This window comes from Plectropomus leopardus, chromosome 21, assembly GCF_008729295.1.
Source record: "Plectropomus leopardus isolate mb chromosome 21, YSFRI_Pleo_2.0, whole genome shotgun sequence".
Lineage (NCBI taxonomy): Eukaryota > Metazoa > Chordata > Actinopteri > Perciformes > Serranidae > Plectropomus > Plectropomus leopardus.
Window position 1 is genome coordinate 17,933,378 of NC_056483.1, and position 22,257 is coordinate 17,955,634.

Below are 22,257 nucleotides of genomic sequence, written 5' to 3' on the forward strand. Positions count from 1 at the left end.
GAGAAAAACACCTCATAGCCTGCTCTAGATCTATGCCAGCACTATGGCCATTTTTACATAAGTATTGATAGACACCTTTTGGAGTGCGAAGGCCAAGTTCATATGACAACAAATAGCAAATCCTTTGTGCAACTATCCGCACATGGGCACACACTGAAAAACAGAAAGAAATTCTTTGTTTTAATGGAATGCAGCCCATTAGTTACTTAGCAGAGGAGTTGCCATCACTATCATCCATGCGTGGCAATTTGAGTGGAAACTAAAATGTCAAACTGTCACGAGAAGGACACACACACAACTATAGTTTTTGGCAGAATCTTGAGCGCATGATGACAGTAAGACACTCTGAATGTACAAGAGCATCTCTTTCGTTTTTATTTTTTCGTCATGAGACAAAATTGACAAAATCTAAAGGTGAATATGAAGGTCATTAAAATCCTGATAACCTGACAGATACAGAGAGATAGATGGATGGATGGATAGACCCTAAAGCCATCAAGTGATGTCACATCCTTGGTGCGCCTCCCCTGCAGTCTGCTGGAACAGAAATATTTGAATATTTCCCCCCTGGCTCAAAACTTTTCTCCTCTGCGCTGCCTTCAGTCGGAGCACCGGGGGGGAGCGGTGGCTGTGATGCCGGTGAACGTGTGCTCCCTGTGCCGCCGTCGGAGCGCTCTGTCTGTGCCCGGCCAACAGTAGAGACACGGTTAGGTGAACGAGAGGAAAGGAGCTACATGTGAAAGGACTGCACCTTGGAGAAAAGTGGCTGCTGCCCGGAGCCCGTAACCATGCGGGTCCTGTTGAGCGTCCTGTATCCCGTCCTCTCCCTCACCATCTTCGGATTATATCCTTCCATGGTGAGTTTTTTTAAAATGTATTTTATATTATTTTTTCAGCGCTTTCTGCCACTTGTTTAATATCACAGCGTTTCTCTCATCATTAACGGGCGTATTATGCTTGGGTTTGAGGACCTCAAGCCTGTTTTTCTACAGTATCACTCGCCCAGGTACGTGCCAGTTTCTCTTATGGGGGCTGTCACGCCAAACTTCACTTAAAAGTCCCACAATTTTACGTTGCCATACTAACCATCACTAATACTAACATCGTAAAACAAGATTTAAAAAGCCTCGCAAACACACGGAATGCTCTACGCTTCGGTGCACGTTTAATGCACCTATTTGCACTTATTATCATAATAATAACTACAAAAAGCTATGAACAGCCAGTGGCGTTTAGTCTGCAGCGCGCCGCCACAAAGGTGGGCTAAAACAAGTAATCAGTTCTAAAACTTGGGAGTTTTTAGGACGCAGTCTTAGGTAGATAATGCAGCCTATGACGAATTTACAGAGAGACCCTGTTCATGCGTGTAGATACTTGAGTGATGTTTTATAGGGAATATATTTTCCCTAAAAGCGAGAAAACGTGACATTGCGATCATTTCAATGCAATTTTGCGTACCATATTAATAAGAAGACGAGAAAAAGGAAAGTAAGTGTATGTGCCATGCAATACGGGGGAACAACGAGCAAGCATCTTTACTTTCTCAGAATAGCATTGCGTTCATTTTATGTACTGAAATCGGGTTTATGTTGAAACACAACAATTCATATTGTGGCTTATCTCATTTTATTATTTATTATTGCCCACTTGTGGATCTTCTCCTTTATCTGTACGATAAATGCAAGTGCATTAGGCGAGGCGATCATTTTATCAAAAGCTATTGATTGTTTTTTTTTTTTATATACATGGCGATGCTTAACACTTAAAGATGATTCCGCTTGTGCCGTAATAGTCCCGCAGGAGCATGAATATGTCCCCGTGGCATGACCTATTCGTCCCCCACCACGGACTGTCTCTCTCCTGTCTTAATTTAATACCGTCTTCATGTTTCTGTCACTACTTGGTTTATCTCACACTTAAGTAAATTTGATGGTAGGTGAATCGCATGTGCAGCGATTTTTAGTCTTGTAATCAGGGGAAGATTGAATGACAGTGACTAAAGCTGACAACTCCGTTCAAAGTAGTTCATGATTAATTGGAAAATCACTATGTTGCTGGTGGTCCTCTTGTGGTGTGGGTGTGGAGCTGTCCACTCACTGGTGCTGAAACTTCATACAGGCTGTCTCTGCAGCAACACTCCGAAGACGAGAAAACGTTGTCTATTATTTCACATGCAGTTGTCTAAACCTTTCTAAGCAGAGCACACTCAATAGCAGATACTATATACAAAGGGTTGAGTTACTAGATCCTTTTTTAGTCCTGAGACAAATAGGTGGTTAATCAGTTAGTCCACTGATGGGAGATAAACCAATTGTTAAGCAGATTATTGTAATTTATTGTGTATAAATACCAATATACTGTAGTTTTTCAGCTCCTCCAATATGGGGACCTTTTCGGTTTCATGTGATTTTAATTGCTTCTGCTCTTTGCAGTTGCGCACCCAAAAAAATTTCATAGGGGTGGAACAAAGGGGGCTACTGAAAATCCAGCGATGGTACACCAAAACCAAGTCATAACTGAATTTCAGTAATTTGCCTATGCCTGTTGAATTATAAAAGCTAGTTGAATACAGATATACTTTAGTTTCTTATTTTACAGTTTATGTTACTAATTGTCTGATGTGCACAGGCAGAGACAAGACAAGAGTACAGCTTTTGTTTGGAGGACAGGGAGATTGATGGTAAGGATACAAAACATTTACTGAGAACAAGTCTTCTCAAATTTTGGAGAGACCCATGGCTACCCGTATAAACCCATTCAATTTAAAGATTTTAAGCTGAGAGTTCAAGGGACTCTTTTGAAAAAAAAAGCCATGCTAGTTGTTCCTTTGCCAAAATTTCGCTTAGTTTTGGAGCGTTATTTTAGGTCCCTTCCTGACAAGCTATGCTGACATGGGTGGTATGTACCACAGCATCTCAAGGACAGTAATATCATAGTGTGTTCCATTTGTACTGGCTGCCCAGTGCATAAACAGTAGCGAAAGCTATAATAATACACTGTTTATTATCACTTCAGTCTTTTTTGTGTGTCATTAAAACAGTCATGCACTTTGTACTGTCCAATTGTCTGTGGAGAAGTTGCTTCAGTGTTTGTATGTGCAAAATACAGCATAATGCATTGTTATTAGCTAGTATTGTTAACATTTTGCTAACCCCCCAGAAAAAGTAGTTCTTACATCAGTCAGCAATGAAAATAATCACAGTAGCTCTGCATCCCTGGTCCTGAGGTTTTTATTGTTGCATTGACGGAGAGCTCTGGATATCTACTCTGTGTCATTGTCTTTACATTTCAGCAATATATTTCTGCAGCGTTACCCCTGGTTGCCTCTGATGACTATCATTCAGTTCAGTTTCGATCTTTCATCTGTTTTTGATTAAATCAATGAATACATCGCTGCCATTGAGGAATATGAGATGCTTCTAGAGCAAGAGCTGCATGCAAATCACTAACGTGGCCCCAGAGGCCTTTCCGCTTCAGTGTTTAAAACCGATCTGGAAAGGCAAACCTTTTATAGTATTACACTATGCTGGAAATTATGAAGCTGTCACTCACACTGTCAAACCTGGTACACAAGGCTTTGTTCATTATAGTAAGGGGTGGCAGCCTCTACAGTGCCTCTTGGCATTTAAGTTTATGTGTCAGTGCTGCCTTTTGGTTTTTCCCCACAGGTTCAGTTTAGCAACTCCGAGGTCTATTCTGTATAAACTAGCTAAAGCTGGGGCTACTGATATGTATTCTGCTTTATCGTGGTGTGGCATGATCCTGGCAGATATCCTGCAATGTACACAACGGATCCCCAAGGAGTCTTTGTGAGAAAATGAAATATTTGCATAGTTTAGTTTTCCCTTATGGTCTGTGCCAGCCGGGTAATTACACAGTGACTGCTAACGGCACTGTGTTACTCTCATCATGATCACAATGATGACTGGAATTTGTGTTTTATGATTACACATTATATTCTGCACCTGGAGGACGTATTGATCGGGGGAGGAAGGGAGACTTAATAGACTCCAGGAGTCTGACGTCAGAGCAATTCAACTGCAAACTTAAAATTCACCAGACATATCTTCCTTTAGTCTTCACAGCTAATGGCTAAAAAATCAATTTTTAGATTTAAGGTTGAATTGCATTGATTTTATGTACGGTAGATTTCCGGGTTTTTTATCATTGTCATTCATTATAACTCTTTTTTATGATCTGGAAATGCCAGGTTATGATTCCTTTGCAGTATCTCCAGTATCACACTCATTCTAGCTACATTTAAGATTCAGCTCCAGTTATTAGCAGTCATGATATGACATTTGCAACTGATTGTGTGTGTTTTTTTGTTTTGTTTTTTTTTTAAGATGAAATGAAGCAGTAGATAAGGGGATCTAATGCGTTTTCAGCTATGCTCAAACTGGCTTTTGTGCTTAATAGTGCCATGCTGTTCCCTGGGACATGAAGTAATCACGTTAGTGACAGCAAACAGGTGCCTAGCAAACCTTAATTCTTCTTAATATGTTTGCACCTTGGTGGATAAACAACAAATGATGTGCATGGCTGCACTGAACAGAACTAGCTTAACTGTGAATAATGTGGATGTTTGGGAGCAGTCTCTTTTGGGAGTTTAGTGACAACACCAGTGGGATGGAGCTTTGTGCAGACACTTGCACTTTGTGCTAGCCACTGTGAGTAGGTGGCAGGTGCCCGTATAACACACCCACATACAGTCACACTCACACACAAACCCACTTTTAGAGTAAATGCCATTTTTGCACGTTTTCAGCTTTTATTTAAAGGCTTCAGCTTTTGATCACACTTGAAAAATTTGATCTGAAATATGATCACAGCTGCAAAGGTCGGGAAAATCCTGCAGAGAAAATGTTACTTCCTCTCATTGATATAACGTCCCATTGATCATTAATCATACAAAACACAGAAAGGCATTTTTTGAAGTTATTGTGCATTGTCGAGCTAAAGGGGCCGTCTGCCAGCAGCTGATGTTGTTTCTGCTCGTGTTAAAACCTTTTTTCAGCTTACATTAGCATTTATGTGGATGATACACTGAGGCTCAGTAGCAAAATTTATCTGGAACAGATGCCATATTAAAAGATGAGAAATGCTGTGGGCACACACCTACACATGCATACCACCATTTCATATTTCACATCGCCGTTTCCACCAGGGGCCAAATTAAAGATGACACCCACTAAATATATACGCGTCAACACAAACAAAGCAAACAGTGAGCCACAAGACTGCCAGCAAAGTCATTAGTTGTGACGCTGCGTGTTCCATGTTTGAAGCAGGGAGGGGGTTGTCAGAGCTGATGGGCTGGAAATAAAGAAAGTCCACTGATGATGGATGTGAATCGCTTAAACCAGCAGCAGGGTAAATATGTGATGCTTTCTGCTTGGACTTAGGAAGATGTTAGGCTGTTTGAGTCTGTGTGATGTTGTAATGAGTTTTCTGTCACTTTCTTTGAATATGTGCTTTAGGATGTGTCAGTTGTGTTTTATGTGGTGTGGGCACATTCTGTGGATAATTCAATTGAGCTTATGTTTGTCAGGAAAGTGAATTCATCCTGTTGTTGGTAATAAGATGTCTATGCACTGACAGTGACAGGTAAGCACCAGGGGCTGTAAAACAGAAACTTTCTATAGCCAAAGTCTTGAGGTAGGAGAGAGAGTCTAGGATAGGAATTTTTCCAATTTGGTATTACAGAAGCAACTCCTAGCTAACTTTGAAGCCTATTATATCTTACTTCATCCTATCTTAGGTTAGGAAATTCAAATACTCAATCCAAAATCGCTCATCAACTTTAATGTCTTCTACCTAGAAACTGATGCTACTTTTCCCAACGTGTCAAACTAAAAAACTTTATAACTGCTCATTGAAACATCCTGAAACACAGAAATGGAGTAAAAGCAGTAGCCACCACTTAACTTCAAGACAGATGAGTTAGAGGTGTTGGCAACATCTGTAGAGAAATCCAAAAATGCTCTTTTTGGGGAAATTTACAACAGTGCTAAAATGGAAGAAAGAGAGTGGGCTATGATAGCAGACACTCAGGCAGCCCAAATTGCTGTTGCCACCTTGGTTAAATTACATGACATAGCAGGCTGAGATATTTGCTATGACAGCCATTTCTGTTTGTAAATTGTCTTTTGCAAAAAAAAAAAAAAAAAAAGTGCATTGTCATTTTCACCACAACCGGGAGAGCCCCAGGTCGCCAAGTCGGCCTACTCAAAGCTAGAGAAAGGTCTGGAAGCAAGGTCTGAAATGCTCTGGCTTGTTTTTATTTCTATAAACTAATCACAATTCACTGGGGTGGTGCTCAGCTTATGATGCAGAGACAGTGCCCCTGCAAAATAGTATCAGGCGGATTTTGTGTTTTGGTGGGGTGGAGGTAATCACTGTCATTAAAATGGCTAATACTCCACAAAAGAAAAGGCAAAAAAAAAAAAGAAAAAAGTATAAGATGGTTGTCAGATACATTTTACAGATAAAAAGGACAAACATACTAGGGCAGTATTTGGCAGTAGTTTGTGTTTACTAAAGAGCATTTTGTCATAAGCCTCTTAGTCAACAGCTGTGCCTGTTGACAGTTTGTTGGGTGTGTAAAAGCAATGAATGAGCATCCATATGGATTAAATAAGTAAGCTTACTCTACCTGCCAGAAAAGTAAAAGTTAGAATAGTTTAACAGTTTTCCTAAAGTTAGAAGTCTTTATTTAAGATGGTGGGAGGCTTGGATGCTTTTGTAATACACTTTTCTTATCTTAAAGTAGGATATGAACGCTGACTTAGGAACTATTCATCTCTAATGGCTCATTTCCTAAATCAGATCCAAACCCTTACTATGGTTGACAAACAAATAAGAAATTATCTTCAAGTTAAGGGGAAACTTAAATATTTTGTGAGGTTTTTGTGTCTAAGTGACTAATGGAGACAAATGTTTTTAAAATTGGTCCGGTATTGAGAGAGGTCATTGCAGCCACAGCGGTGAAACAGTCTGCAATGTAACCATTTGGGCAATTGTGCACCATCACTTTACGTCCAATAAGGGCCTGTGCCGATCTGCTCTCACAGACAGTCCTCTCAGTCTTTGTTGTGACAGCACCCGAGCTAAGGTGGTGGTGACATCACCAGCACCTTTTTGAAAAGTTCCAAGATTTTCAACTCAAATGGCCAGGAGAGGACGCACAAATAAAGTGGAGTGCCCTGAAAGAAGACGCTGGGTGCAGTGCTTTTTCCCCAGGTGGCCAAATGCAGCCACAGATGCCTGCTCATCAGGGAACAATGGAAAAAGACAGCAGTCCTGAGTAAAAAGTGCTTGGTGGACACCTGCCCCAAGGGTACTAGGCCCAGATTGTTGTTAGTGTGTCTGACAGAGAAAAAAAACACTAAATTTCTCTATAGAGAAATTGTGTTTTTCCTTATCTTTTGTTGATCTGGCTGTTTTTTTGTGTGTGTAACCAAGCACACTCAAGGAAAAGTCTTGTTCTGAAATCTTCCCTGCACTCCTCTCACTCTAATGTTTCTACCAATGTTTGCCTGCTACATGTTATCTCTCACGAGATTTCACAATGAGACCTCTCCTCAAGTGAGACTTAGTCACAATAACTAACAGACCAGCGAAAGGTACAGAAACATTTATTTTCTTTGGAGAGTTCTTTCCATAATGATGTCAGATACTTCAGAGCCTTTTAGAGGATGTAAATTGATGGTGCACAACTGTGCACAAAGGAAAATAGGGTCCAGGTTGAAAAATACCAGTTTTCTTTTTCTGCATTAGAGCCCTGTGTCACCTATAAAAAATGTTACCCTCTTGCCCTTTTCTGGCTTCTATTTCATACTACTCTGTCTAAAAAGGTATACATCAACAGATGTAATTCTAACATGTATAATTATAAAAAAAAACTTAAAATCACTTTCTTTTTCATATGATGATTATGAGTCTTTAAAGTGACTTCCTCTTGTTTGGTGCCCCTTTTTCACTCCTTTGGGTAAATGCAGTTCAGTTAACAGCAGTCTAAGCCATAATTACAGGAGTTGAGACTCGATGTTGAAACTATCAGGGGCATAGTTACAACCCTCTCCCTCCGTTGCCCTTATGATTACTGTAATTACAGCCCAAGCGGAGCTCATATCACGTGCATATCAGAGAGCTGAAAGGCTGATCTTGAGAGGAACTGAAGACATTTGTGGTCTCAATAAATTTATACTACACTCGATCAACCAGAGAGATGATCATGGGCTATGCTTGTTAATTTCTTACCAGGGAAGATAAAATGTAATATAACTTATTAAGGAGCTTTAAACAGAGAGGCTGATCTCAACTGATGTTGCACTAATAGAGCAGAGTTTATTTTGAGTTTGGTATAAGTAACCAAAAAAACATAGCATACCATAAGACAAACTAATTTTTTTTTAACTAATGACTGTATGTATTTATTGTATTCCATTTCATTAGGGTAACTGGACCTAAAAGACATTTTTCTTTACTTGCAATGTGAAATTGATGCCTGTAAGTCAGTAGATACATTTTTTTTTGTGAATCCAAAGCTCCACAATAACTTGTGTCACTATGAGTATAGGATCCAAGTCTTAAAGAGCAGCAGGATTAAATCATTTCATTCTCATTAAAGTTAGTAGAGGGCTAAACCGGAAATTTGGTGCACGGCCTTTGGATGTCATCCTCTCACAAAGTTGTTGATGTGCTTGCTCAATGGGCCTGACATCCTGTTCACACTGGTCGCGGAAGTGCCTCGATATGTTAATTGTCGCGCAGCTGCCATTCAGCAGTTGGCTAGCTGTTGACACCAGGACTGCATTTCTCTGCACCGGTCAGCAGCAATTCTCTACCTCTGCCTCTTTCTAATTACAGAGAGCTTTGTCCCTGTCTCTCTGTCCCTGCTTGCTTTTGTGTCTCTGGCTGTGTAACTGTGAGTGTATGTGTGTTCCTGTCTGTCTGTGTGTGTCTGCTTGCCTTTCTCTCCTCTCTGTTTAGACACAACTGACAAATGCTGTGGGAGCACTGGATGCAAATTTTATTGTTTATCATAAACACATCATGTGTATCATATCTAATGTATCTTTTACATTGTTCATAACAGAGAATTTAGTGTGTGTTCCTGCCAGATTCGCTCATGGCTCGTGGAAAAAGTAGACCAAACGCCAAAACTATTGCTATAGATAGTGAGCTAGCCGTAGAGCTTGGGGCTGCGGCACTGCCAGTGTGAATGGTCTGATTGCTCAACAAGGGCGCCAAAAAGCAAGCAGCCGACGCTCCATGGAAAATCTGCGTGCTTCACAGCTGTTCCGCATCCAGTGTGAACTCAACATGAGAATATGGAAGATCAGAATAATTTTATACTTAAGAAGTATAACTCTTTAAGCTCTATGAGCCACTTCAGAAGTATCATAGGAATGAACAGGCCCCCAGTGCTTTATGTAGATCTTTTCAGAGATCCATGGTTTACACAAATAAAGTTAGCAAATTTATCATTTGAAATGTGTATCAAATTTTGAAGCAACTGATTGATTTCTCACTGGCAACTGTCGATTTTCCCAACTAAAATTACAACTTTCGTGGCAGATTGGTAGATTTGATACATTTTAGCGAGCTAATTAAGCAGAAGTTGGTGGAGTAAAAGGACAGACTCTTTATTGTCTTGTAAAAAGGGTCTTTTTATGATGCACTTGATGGTTTCATGCATAGTATTGTGCTAAAAGGCTGATGCTAAGGCTGCATGTCCCGGGCAATAAGTCTCCATCCTCAGCAGTTGATGATCCTTGTAAAAGATATGGAAATGACATTATTGTTCTTGTATTAAAGTGTACAGCTAGTAAGTCCTTGTATTAATTATGTTACTGTTAATGTATTCTAACAAAACCCTGTTCGGCTGAGTAGCTGACATGATTTGCTCATTGCCTTTAGAAGTTGAAACTCAGTCAAGCTACTGTTGCTGTTAGTGACATAGTAAACCAGGTTATGTTACAGCAGATAAACACACCATTTTTTTTCCATTTCTTACACATTCACTGTTGTATCTTTGATTTTGGAAAAGCTAGAAAACAACAGACACCACCCTACACACTCTTAAAATGACAAGCATCACTCTTGCTACAGCACCATGCTCACTGCTTCAACGTGGAGAAATCTGAAGCTTGTCACAAACCTGCTGCGCCTAGTTATGGTTGCTAAGCTATGATTGGACAATCACTGCACAGGGGAGGGATTAAGGCTAATGGTCAATTTTAGATCCCCAGTGCAGCTGTACAACAGAGATCAATTCCATTCAAAAATGTCTAAAATGTAAACATCAGGTTTTGCTGTCTACTCTTTTCTGTTATTACATCTGATAACTTCAGTGTACAAAAGGAAATATGATTAATTGCTTTATCAGCAGTAGCCTCAGAAAACACGAAAGAGTCCACAAACTAGTTAGCCAGCTAATGACTGTATATTTACAGTGCATATATCCTGCTTTTATTTAAAAGAACATGTTAAGGCATATTCTCTTGAAGTTGGTAAAAAGACATTTGAAGAAACAGAAAGACACCAACTGAATTAAAAGTAGAAAGTAAGTTTAAGGAAAATAGTTACACCAAATAAATTGCAACATAACATCAAAGAACCTCTTAGGATGCACTAAACATACTAATGCACTGCTATCTAACTGTTTAAAGCAGTTATCTCATGGTGTACGTTTTACCCTAGTAGATCCTATAATTGCAGTTATTGGATACTGCCCTGTTGACACCAGACCAGTGCAAACACACACATTTCTTAAGTTATGCATCATCTTATATTCAGCACTTTCTTTTCCTTCTACACAAGAACCGAGGCTGAAGTGGCAAGTCTTCAACATCCCAGCACATTGACATCATGGCGACACATAATTACAAGGAGAAAATTCAAAGGTTGCTAAAGATCAAGAAATAATCAGGTGAACTCACTTTGCTGCGAAATGTTTTAGAAAGTATGCAGAATCTGTGACATTAATATGGCAGGAATGTCCTTTACCAAGATGAAAAAAAATGTCGAGAGTATCTTATGCAATACTAATGAGCATACTCTAACTTTGCGCACACTTAACCCTGAGATCCTGCCAAGACGTGTGCATGTTGATGACACAGATTTGATTCAGGCTTCAATTAAAGAAGGGTTCTTATCCAGACAGGCTGCTCCACTAGAATTAGCAACATAATAAGTAAAAATTCCAATTACAAGGCCTCCTCGGGTAAGACGTATCCCAAAAGAGCAATGCTTAAGATGAGGGTGCCTAAAATTTTTTATCAAATACACCAGTCTTATCTTAAAAATTCTGTTTTAATTTTATTTTTAATTTTGGTTACATTGATTTATCTACTACCCATCGTACTTTGAGACATATTCATCTTTTCAGCATATTGAAATATAACTTAATATCACAGCTGCTCACTATTCTGCTTGTGTATGCATCTGCCATTCAGTGTGGCCTGGAGATGTCCGCTGGCTTTACTCCACCGATAATGTTTGATGACTGTTTCATTATCGTCCTCAGTGGTGCTTACGACTGACAAGTCTCACTGAAACACACCCTACAGAAGAAGCACAAAGGTGTGAGCAAGATAATGCTGTAGCTCATTCAGAGACTGTCTGGGGCAGAATGTGCAGGAGCTCCTGCAGAATTATCTATTCAATCTTCTCTTCGCTGGGGTCAAAATGGGCAAGAAGGTGGCACGCCTCTAGGAAATTAATCTCCCTGCACGCTTTTCATCACAGTCACATCTAAGAGAAAAAGATGGCCTTTTCTTTTACTTCTTACTGTGTCTTTTCCCCACTCTCTTCTTCCCTTCATATGCATCATCTCTTTGTCAGTATCTTAGTGGAGCCTTTCTGGTCTCAGGATTATAGTTGCTGTTGCTGCTGCATTTAGGGGTGTTACCATTTGTCATAGCTGTCTTAGATGTCTGCAACAGTCTGGTTACAGAGCTGGCTGCACATGCGAGTTCATCTTCCCCTGCCATTAGAGCTAAAATGTTAACTCATTTAAGCTGTTTGATCATCAGTTACAGTCCTGACATGCGCATTCCACTCCACTTGCCTCCAATACCCTGGTGGCTTTTTGTTTGGACAGGTTGATAGATGACTGGATAGATAGCATCTGTTTAGGTCTCTGTCTCATGGCAGGCAGGACGGCAGCATTACTGTGATATGAGATTTAGTTTTATTGGCATCACTGGCACCTGGATTTGTCTCTGAATGTATTAACAGGGTTTTTTTTTCTCCTTAGTTTTAGGATCACACAATTTTAACCTGCTAATTCCACTGGATCACGTGTTTTGCATCAACCAGTAGATTTTGGCTGGCTCTTGGTCTGTTGCTCAAATTATATGTTGTGCATTGCCTGTCACTTTAGACACAATAGGTATAGAAGCATATCGAGAGTAAGAGCTGCCCTTCTCTCTCTCTCTCTCTCTCTCTCTCTCTCTGTGTCTCTGACTCAGACAAAATTCAGATCAAACTCTAAACTAGGCAGTGCTGATCAAATATAAATCAAGATTGTGTTGCAACATTGTCTATTTTTTGTCTGTAGTATTATTTTAGTGCACTGTTTGGCTGTAATATGAGAATCCTTGAACAGGAAGTTGGCGCTATACTGATTCCTGTGAAAAATAAGGCTGAAAAAAACTGACATCGATCGTTAAAACTAAGAAGTGCTGATCAAATATAAACCAAGATTCTGTTATTGTCTTGCCTTTTTTATATGGAATTTGTGAACAGAAAGCAGGATGCCAAACTGGGTCCTGTGTTGTATATATAGGGGCTGAAAAAATGAGACATGTAAAGCTGCAGACACATTCCCTTTAAAGCCTGCACAACTACAAACCACGCTCACCACTCGACAGTTACCTGAGCCCTGCTACAACGCAACATTGTAGTGAATAAATATGAGGAAAAGTGTTGTAATAATCCACTTGATAATTATTGTTATGAAGATGTGATTCACCTCATAAGTAATGATTATCTTATTATCTTTACCCTAACCTTATCTGCCTCTCTGTCAGCCATTACTTCATACCAGGCTAAACGTTAACCGAGCATTATCTTCAGGGTTTCAGATTCCAAGCTAAGCGGTGAACGTGGGGGTGATCGTAGATTTTTGTATGGATATGGTAGGCATGTCAAGTAGCTTGTGCTGCATCAGCCACAGCTATAACCGCTCTGAAAATGAAACAGATCAAATATGATCAAATATGAACCAGGAATCTGTTACTGCCCTTTTTCTATTTCCCACCTAAACTTCATCTTACTATTTAACTGTAATTCAAGAATGCTTGTTACCAGCTGACCACCATATTGTTTCCTGTGTCAACACAGCCAAGCTCCCATTATGTCACCTACCAGTGGAAGCACTTACTGGTCCAGTGCTGTGCAGTGCATTCTGGTAGTTGTAGGTTTTCTGCCTTTTGAGAATTTTTTTTCTGGTCATGTCACACTAATTTCAAAAGTATCTAAAAGTCTTTAATTGCATAGAAAGCTGGGTTTGTAAATATCTTTCCAGCAATGAAAAATCTTTAATTGACAATTCCCCAACGCAGTGAACACAGACATTCAGTAGTGACAAAGGGTAAAATTGTTAAGACGTGAGAGATATTTCCAGTCTGTCACCTCATACCTGCACTCTCCTGTTATGTCTGAAAACTCTCAGGAGAAAGCTGCCACTTGAGACATTGCCAGCTGAGAGTTAGTTTCATAAAGTTTCTCTTCCATATGTTACATTCCAGCGAGAAAACAATGATAAAGGCTTCTTTGAATTACACATTTTTGTGTTCATTTGTTTCCTCTCTGCAGCTCCATCTGATGTTGTTACGGGAGTTGAATACCTCTCATGTTATTTATCTAGACTGTAGTTATAACAGATTGATTTCTGCCACTGCCACTGACAATCTTTTAATTTTTCAGCGCTAGCTTCTCACCTGTGGTATCCCTTTGGGGAGTTCCTCACATTGCCAGACTCATATAGCAAATGGAATCAGTCATCACGAGACTGGCAAAGGAAATTAGATCAAGAGACTGAGGCTATACTCAGCAGGGTGGAGATTCATTTATGGTGCAGACAGTCAGCTACAGTATATGCGCTTTCTGTGGATCTTGGCAGTGGCTAAAACAGATCCACTTAGCACTAAACAGAATGACTCCTCTGCCAGAGTCAAAATACTTTGCAGGGGTGCAAAGAGCAGCAAAAAAATATTTCAAAGTGCATAAAGCGTATCACGTGGACATTTTAATTGGACATGAATAACGTGCATTAAAAAGTAAAGCAGGAAGCAACAGAAACTAGTGCTCATTCACCAGTGTTTTCACAACTGTAAATTGCTCACAGTGACAGTTAAGGCAAAAGAAATGGTTCAGATCTGATGACGGCAGCTCGCTCACCCTGACATCATTCACTAAATCAATTTTAAACACATTGTCCATATTAACCTATCCATTCACTCTCTCTCCCTCATCAACCCCCCCACGTCTTTCATTCAGTCAAACAGAGAGGTTGTTGAGGACAATGTCAGCGTGAAGGAGCCAAAGTAAAATACGTGCTGATGACGGAAAAACAAATGGAAAAGGGGTTAAATAAGGTTTCTAATCAGCAGGATACCTATTTGCTGTGAGGATCATGAATCATAGCTTCCACAGGGAGGAATCCATTAAAACGATTCTTTATGCTTCGTACGTAAGCTGTTGACTTTGCATGTTTTTACTAAGTGTTTCAAGACTTCCAAATCAAGTCCATGGTTGTATGGCATGCCTGCTGTGAGCAACCAAAGTTGTCCAGATGAAAATAATACAGACAGCAGCGGTGACTGGTCATCTTAGTCTTACAAACTTTCCTCACAGAACAGGTTTTATCACTTCAGTTTAAAATGTTTAAAGTTTAAAATGTAAGTGATCATTTTTTTTCAGTGTTTGTGCAGCATCATTCCTATACGATGCTGTTTTAAAGAATTTGCATGTAGTAATTAAGTAGTTTGCTTAAAGTAATCATTTTGTGTCTTTTCATACATGAAGACATAAAGGAAAATGTTTTAAAACTTTTTTGTTTTTTGCTTTATTTGTATGGGGAGGCACCTATTGTCGAAGCTGCCCTCCTCAAGGAGATTGATAATGCCCTGTCACATAGTCTAATGCCCCCTTGAGCTAGCCTTCGGTGAGTGAAAAAGTACAAGAATGGGCAGCAAGCCTAGGGGAGGACAATCTCAGTTTCAAAAGTCTGGTATGAGCATTTTTTAAAAAAAGGGAGAACATTGTGTTTAAGAAACTGCATAGGGAGGCTGCTGAGGCTGAAATGGATTTATGCGATATATATTACTTGAGACCCCAATGAGAACAAATAAGACAAAAATACATAGAGGAAAAATCTGAAACAGAGATGAGAGCAGAATTTATTTTCGAGTAGCTTAAGGCAATTTAAAAGTGGTTGAAACAGTCAGTAACATTCAGGAAGTATCAAGTCTGTTTCATTACTTTATATTCATGTGTATACAAATGTCAATTACTACTTTGCAGGAGAAATAAAGAACATGCTGATGCTTAGCAACATTAAGAGATCACCAAATTTATTACAGGTCATCCTTAGAGGGACATAAGTGTCTGCAAAATTTCATTTCAACTTATGTAATAGTTGTTGAGATTTTTTGCTCAAAACCACAAATGTAAACCTTGTGCCTCAAGAAAAGACAAAAATGCCAGGTGGCCCTGTAGGAAAAGGGGCCCAATCACCAAAGTCATTACAATTCATCATCTGGAAACCATAAATATCTGTATTAAAGTTGCTGAGTTTTAAGTGTTGAAAAAACAGACAGACTGACACCCATAGAGCCACACTGCTAGAGACTCGCTATACACATACACACATAACGCAATACTATAAAACTGTGGCTTGCCATACGTTAATAATGTATAATGTAAGATAAAAAAATGACCTCCATTCCTTTTCTGTCATCCTATTCCTTGTTGGCCAGATGACAGATACAGTCATAATATACAGTACTGTAAATGTCACTCTTGGCTTCACTGAGGCATGAGAAATTTGAGTGCTAATTCACAGTTCAATCAGGTCGCCTCATAAAAGTCCAACATTAATAGGAACTGGAAGTGAGGCTGACCTTGTGTGCAGCAATAAAAGTAATAAAGTCATGATCATTCATTATTAGTGGCTACTGGACTGTCTTATAATCTTTGAGTCAGTACATTATATTAGATCAATGAATAACAGAGGCCCGTTTTTCAAATAACAGACCAACATTAGATTGCATGTTGGGTGGATGCCATAACATGTACAATTATACAATATGATGATTTATAATAAAGTGACAAGTCTGACCTTTCTGAGGATTATAAGGATTATATATATAGATTACATATTTGGTGAGACAGTCTAAATTTTTTAGGCCATAATTTGTGAAAGTGTTGTATCGTACTGTTGTTTTGTAAGGTGTTTCTGTTATTGTGTTTTATATTTGTTTCCAAAATGAAAAACTCAGATTGATATAATTCTAAAGAAAGCTATTTGTGTTTGAAGTCCTCATGAATAAAAAAAGACGCTAGAGGAGAATTGGATAACAGAAGGGTAACAATGTAGAAATACCTTTTTGCCAATTTCAAGTTAAAGTGTAAAAATATCTTAGATGCTCTTGTTGCTACAGTTCCTTAGTGTTTGAAAAATGTAGAAAGAAATATAATATACAGAACGATATGAGTCGCGTCACATACGTAAAATCAAACAGCACAGAGCAAACAATGCTTCAATTACTTTTTAGACTACTAAAAAAGGCTCACCAATAAAAAACAAACAAAAAAAAAAACAAACAATCAATATCAGTTAAAGTACAAACTATATTTTCACCACTTTGCCTTGCCATCAGACATCCTTTTCTTTCCGGAATTGAAGCTGTTATATCAAAGCCACCAGACTCCTCAACAAAAACTAGTAGACCTAATATAACTTACCAGAACAGTTTCTCTTCTAACATGGCCTTGATTGGTTATTTAGTAAAGTAAAGCGGAGCTAATATTCAATTTTAGTGTACACTTACACTTGTACCAATTTTTTTTTAGCTGGCTAAACAATGCAGTTCTTAGCTTCCTTGCCAGAGGATTTGGTTTCTCAAAGAAAAGTAGGCTAACAAAGAATCAGAAAAAGAATCAGAATCAGAAAAAGATTTATTGCTAGGTATAGTTAACACAATACGAGGAATTTGTTCTGGTGGGTTGGTGCAACATAAATATAGAAAAAGAAAACAGATAAAATAGAAGATACAAATATAAAATATAAAAAGTACGAGTCTTAAAAAGAACATAAAATAAGCACAGCAGAAACCACATATAGGACCTTGGTATTTAACTATGTATCTTTAAACATTACTGACACAGCTGAAAATGACATCAAAAATCAAGATTTTCAATTTTACATATCTGAACAGTTGAAATCAACAGCCAATTGCCTACCCAGATGCGACTCTTGTGGTTCATGCGACGTTCCAATGATTCGGTCAATATGAAATATGACACACAAAAACAGTAGCACAATATGTTAGCTGCAGTGAAACACCTTATTTTGTGTATTGTTTCAAAGAAGAGACTTTGAAATCCATCAGAAAACCTGGCTAAATGTCCCCGAAAACTCTCAATTGGTGTAATAAATCTGATCTGATTTTGTTTTAGAAAGGGTTAGTCTTAGTCTCATTGGCCTCCGGACAAAGGAGACTACTTTTTCATAAAACATAAAGAGTGATACTTTTTATTTGCTGCGGTTTTCTAGTTTTGACTGTAAACATATTGAATACTGGCACACACAATTGTCTGTTGGCAACTTCCCTCTGAAAGTATTGATGACTGATAGAAATCAGCCTTCAAAGGGCTATTAGTCAAATCCCAGCCAAGATAGAATGGGAGATGAAGAAAAGAACTACAGAGGAAATATGAATGTGTTGGCATCTGATTATGTGTTTATGTGCGTGTTACATACTGTAGCCATTCATGCTTGTGTGTGTGTGTGTGTGTGTGTGTGTGTGTGTGTGTGATGCCTGTGCAGAGAGCAAAACTCCACTGGGCAGCTGGGGAGAGCTTTGAGCTGCTGGATGCTGTTTTGTGAGGATGATTAATGACTAGACTTTGGCGCACAGCTCTGTGAAACCATTGTAGCCTTGGAGTCTGATCTTCTATCTAACATGGTGAGAGGTAGAAAATATTGAAAAATTTGTCTTCACCTCATCAGTAACACAGTTTCATAAGTAAAATACAATGGTATTAACTTGCACAAGGTAAAACATGCTGCACCTCATTTATTATACAGTTATAGTTGGGCCTGACCAAATAAGTAATGTCAGTAAGTACAGAATGTTTTGTGCTGTCATGCATTAGGTACTTTATAATCAATAGGTAAGCATCGGTGAGATGGACTGTTGTATCTGCCTACTTTTTTTGTCCATTTTCCTTCATTTTTGTCTCCTTGGATGATTTTCTCACATTAGTGCCCTCCCTGTTTCTGTCTCACCTCATCACATCATCATATGCTTGCTGTCTATATATTCCTCTGTCGTATATCTGCTTGCAGTCTGACTCGCCTACCTATATCTCTTTCTGCCTAATTGACAGTCAAGTCCCCTTTCTTGTTCTTTGTCAGCACTGTCCTCTTTTTGTTGTTTTTTTTCTTCCAGATACATAACCACCTCTTCAACTCTGCTGCTTGTTCATAAACCTCCTCCGTCTTCCAAATTTACCTACTTTCCGTCGGATATGTCATTCGGATTATAGTGGATGACAAGGTTTACCGGCAGAGTCCTTGGTGGCAGAGTACATAAATATTTATATGAATACAAAAGCATCTTCAGGCTTGTTTGTCTGCTTTTGCTTGATTGAAGCGTCAGCTAAATCTTTCCAATGCTGAAGTGGATGGCCACAGGTCCTATGAATAATTGAGAAAAAGTACTTGAAGTTACTCAAAGTTCATGGCTTTAGTTTTGAGAGTTCCTCAAAAAAAAAAATTTAACAGTAAGTGCTCTGTGTTATGGCAACAGAGAATATTTGATTCTGAGTGGCAAGGTGTTGTGCATTGTCTTTGCATGACCCTGCAGTTCTTACAAAGTGGCATAGCAGTGAAAATCAGCAAAAGCTTAAGAAAGATAATGTAGTGTCAATAGTGTCAGTGGTATGAATAATCTACTCCAACACAGTTCTGAAAAATAATGCACTCCACACAAGGTAATTGACAGTTTGCTGAAACCCTTCTCCCACACAGTGATTCTCTAATTATAACTTAGAAACCTTAACTAGCTCAAGCCTCACAAGCTTTCCAGACATTGTAGTGGTTTGCACTGCCTGGAATAAAGCCCCCTACAAACTGATCTGTTTTTGACAAAATGTGTATTTAGATGTCTTTTTCCATGAAAAAATCCCTACATGCTTTAAAAATGGCTTAGATGTAGATCTACACCTTTGCCTTATTAGTATGTGCAGAGCAATGAATATGCAAATTAGCCCGCTCGCTTGCCTGCAGCTTGAGCATACCTGCTCATCTTCACTGCTCATCAAACACACAAACCTCTGCTTGTAAACTTTACTAGATAAAATGAGCCTTTGGCTTGACTACATCATCAAACAGCTAATAATGTGTTGCTAATGTTAGATTAACCTTGATCCTGATCGCCAGCTCTAACAAGTTTAAGTAAAAGTAAAACAGCTTGAAAAATACTGATAGGTTCCTACACCTGCTTCTCCTCTTATGCCCTTTGTTTTGCCAAAGCATTACGGAAAGCCGCACTCAGCAAATCACTGGGATTGGTTCCTTCGGTTTGTGATGTATGAAACTCTGGAAGTCAGAATCTGACTTCTTGAGACGTCATTGATACACTCCAGAATGAAAAATTGCTCAGTTATGGTGTTGAATTCTTAATTCACTCATGATATGTCTTTTAGTATATAAAAAAACATCATATGGGTGTTAATAAGGTTAAAAATTTGATTTTCATTGGAAGGGGTCTCATGATCATTTCTGATACTCAGCATCAACTATTATAGTTCCTGACACAGCTGTTACCATGGCCATATGTAAGATGATTATCCAAACATGTGTATGTTGGAATGAAAAAAAAGCATAATCTCACTTTTTTTCCGTCTTCCTTTAATAGGGTGTACTAGCCCCTCACTGCAAAACAAGAACAATGCTGCTTCTTTATTTTCATGTCTTTAACAGGGATCATTAACTGGTCAGGATGCCAGCTTTTTGCCTGGGACATGTAGCTCTAGCCCCAGTCTTTTAACAAGGTATAATGTATATAGCCATAAAGTACAGTTGTAAATGTGGGAATAAGATTTTGTTTGGATCTATGAGGTGTTTCAAATCTAAATATGACAAAATAGATGTTTGTGATGTACAAGCAAATCCTGAAATCCTAATCTTGTTTTGTAGCTATTAAGGGGGGAATTTACAGTATGGGTAAGGACTTTGTTAACGAGGCCTTGTCAACCCCTTCTAACACAGACCAGACTGTATCCCTTCACAATATGTGTTTATCTCCCTTTTACAATATTAAGTACAATAGCTTTCATCTGTTTAATAACTGCAAGCTGAAGGGCAGACACCCTTGAGGCATTTTATATTGGAGGCAGTCACATATCTATAAATTATGTCCATAATCAAGACCTGAGGGAATGCTCGACTTCTCTCCCCTCTCCCTAAAAAAGGTATTCTTTCTGTATAAGTTAGGTTTCCCCCTCAACTTTTTGTTAAATTCATTTATATGCTTGAGAATTTCTTAGTTATCCAAATGCCCAAATGTTTGTAATAAGATGATTACCTAAATAAAGTAATGCATAATGTACAAGGACTAATTAGTGTATTAACAGTTCTAAGCAGGGTATTGTCAGTGTTCAGTTTAAAGAAGGCATATTGCATATTTTCAATATTTGCATCAGAATATGTAGCACAAATTACATGTTAGTGTTGAAACAATACTAATATACACAAACACTTAAAACAGTGAAACCAACATTGAACCTTGGGGTACACCTTTGACTTGCTTGGAAACCATCCACTTTAACATACTAAAACTATTTTGTGAACCCGTTTCCATGGCAATGATTACATTTTTATTAAAGGTATTAAAAGTGAACTGAAATTGTTTTGGTTTTTTTTACAAAAAAACAAAACAATTCTAGCAGTGACGTTGCCTAGGTTTTTCAAAGTGGACACAGCAGTATATTTTGTTGCCATACTTAAGGATAACAGCTTTCTAAAGAAAACCAGTGTCACAAATATGAAATTAATGATTGTGCAATTGATAATCTAAAATATGTATAATATAGCTCTAATCTTGGTGGGTATATGTATTTGTTAATGCTTGCAGACTATCGGCCCAAAGGAGGGCTGGCAGGTGTACAGCTCGGCCCAGGATGCTGATGGGCGCTGTATCTGCACAGTGGTGGCACCAGAACAGAGCCTGTGCTCCAGAGATGCCAAGAGCAGACAGCTCCGCCAGCTACTAGAGAAGGTAAGCACATGTAAAAAGGAATATTTACCAACTAAGTGCAGCATACACACACACAAGCACACAGGCTCTTCTGTAAAATATGGGAATACTGATGGAACAAATCTCTACAAGGTTTATTCTTGTTCTTTTGAGGAGTGTAATACTCCTTCAGTTTAAATGTTTTATCATGTGTATTTAACACAGGTATGCTACTGCTAGGCCTTGCTGTGTTTGTTCTTTTTCAAAATAGCTTGTCACACATTCAGGCACACTTGCAGGCTCACAAGGGAAAACCCATCAAAGTGCCTTTCAATTAGTTGCAGTCGAAAGAAAGAAGGAGCAAAGGGAAGCCATCCATAATTTGCTTAGTGGAGTATCCTTTCCTATACACTACCATACCATACCATACCATACCATACCATACTATGTTATACTATCATATACTATTATTATGCTCTGCTATACTATACGGCTAAAGGTCCGGTTTGTAAGTGGTAACCCTGTTTGAGGTGATCATTTATCATTGTTTTATTCCAGGTGCAGAACATGTCTCAGTCCATTGAGGTGCTGAACCTGCGAACTCAGAGGGATTTCCAATATGTCATGAAGATGGAAAACCAGATGAAGGGCCTGAGGACGAAGTTCAGACAGATTGAGGACGACAGGAAATCCATCATAGCCAGAAACTTCCAGGTATTCTACAGCCCTGTTTAATCACAGCCTCATTTAATCAAATGAGCACAGATCTCTTCTGTTT

At 38.8% G+C, this 22,257-nt stretch overlaps 1 protein-coding gene across 1 annotated transcript in view; it reads left to right on the forward strand.

Moving 5' to 3' along the window:
- olfm3a (olfactomedin 3a) overlaps positions 1 to 22,257 on the forward strand; it is a 51,271-nt gene that overhangs the window by 23,992 nt on the left and 5,022 nt on the right. The window contains exons 3-4 of the mRNA XM_042510448.1: positions 21,378 to 21,521; positions 22,038 to 22,193. Of these exons, the coding sequence (XP_042366382.1) occupies positions 21,378 to 21,521; positions 22,038 to 22,193 (300 nt within the window). The remainder of the gene's footprint in view (positions 1 to 21,377; positions 21,522 to 22,037; positions 22,194 to 22,257) is intronic.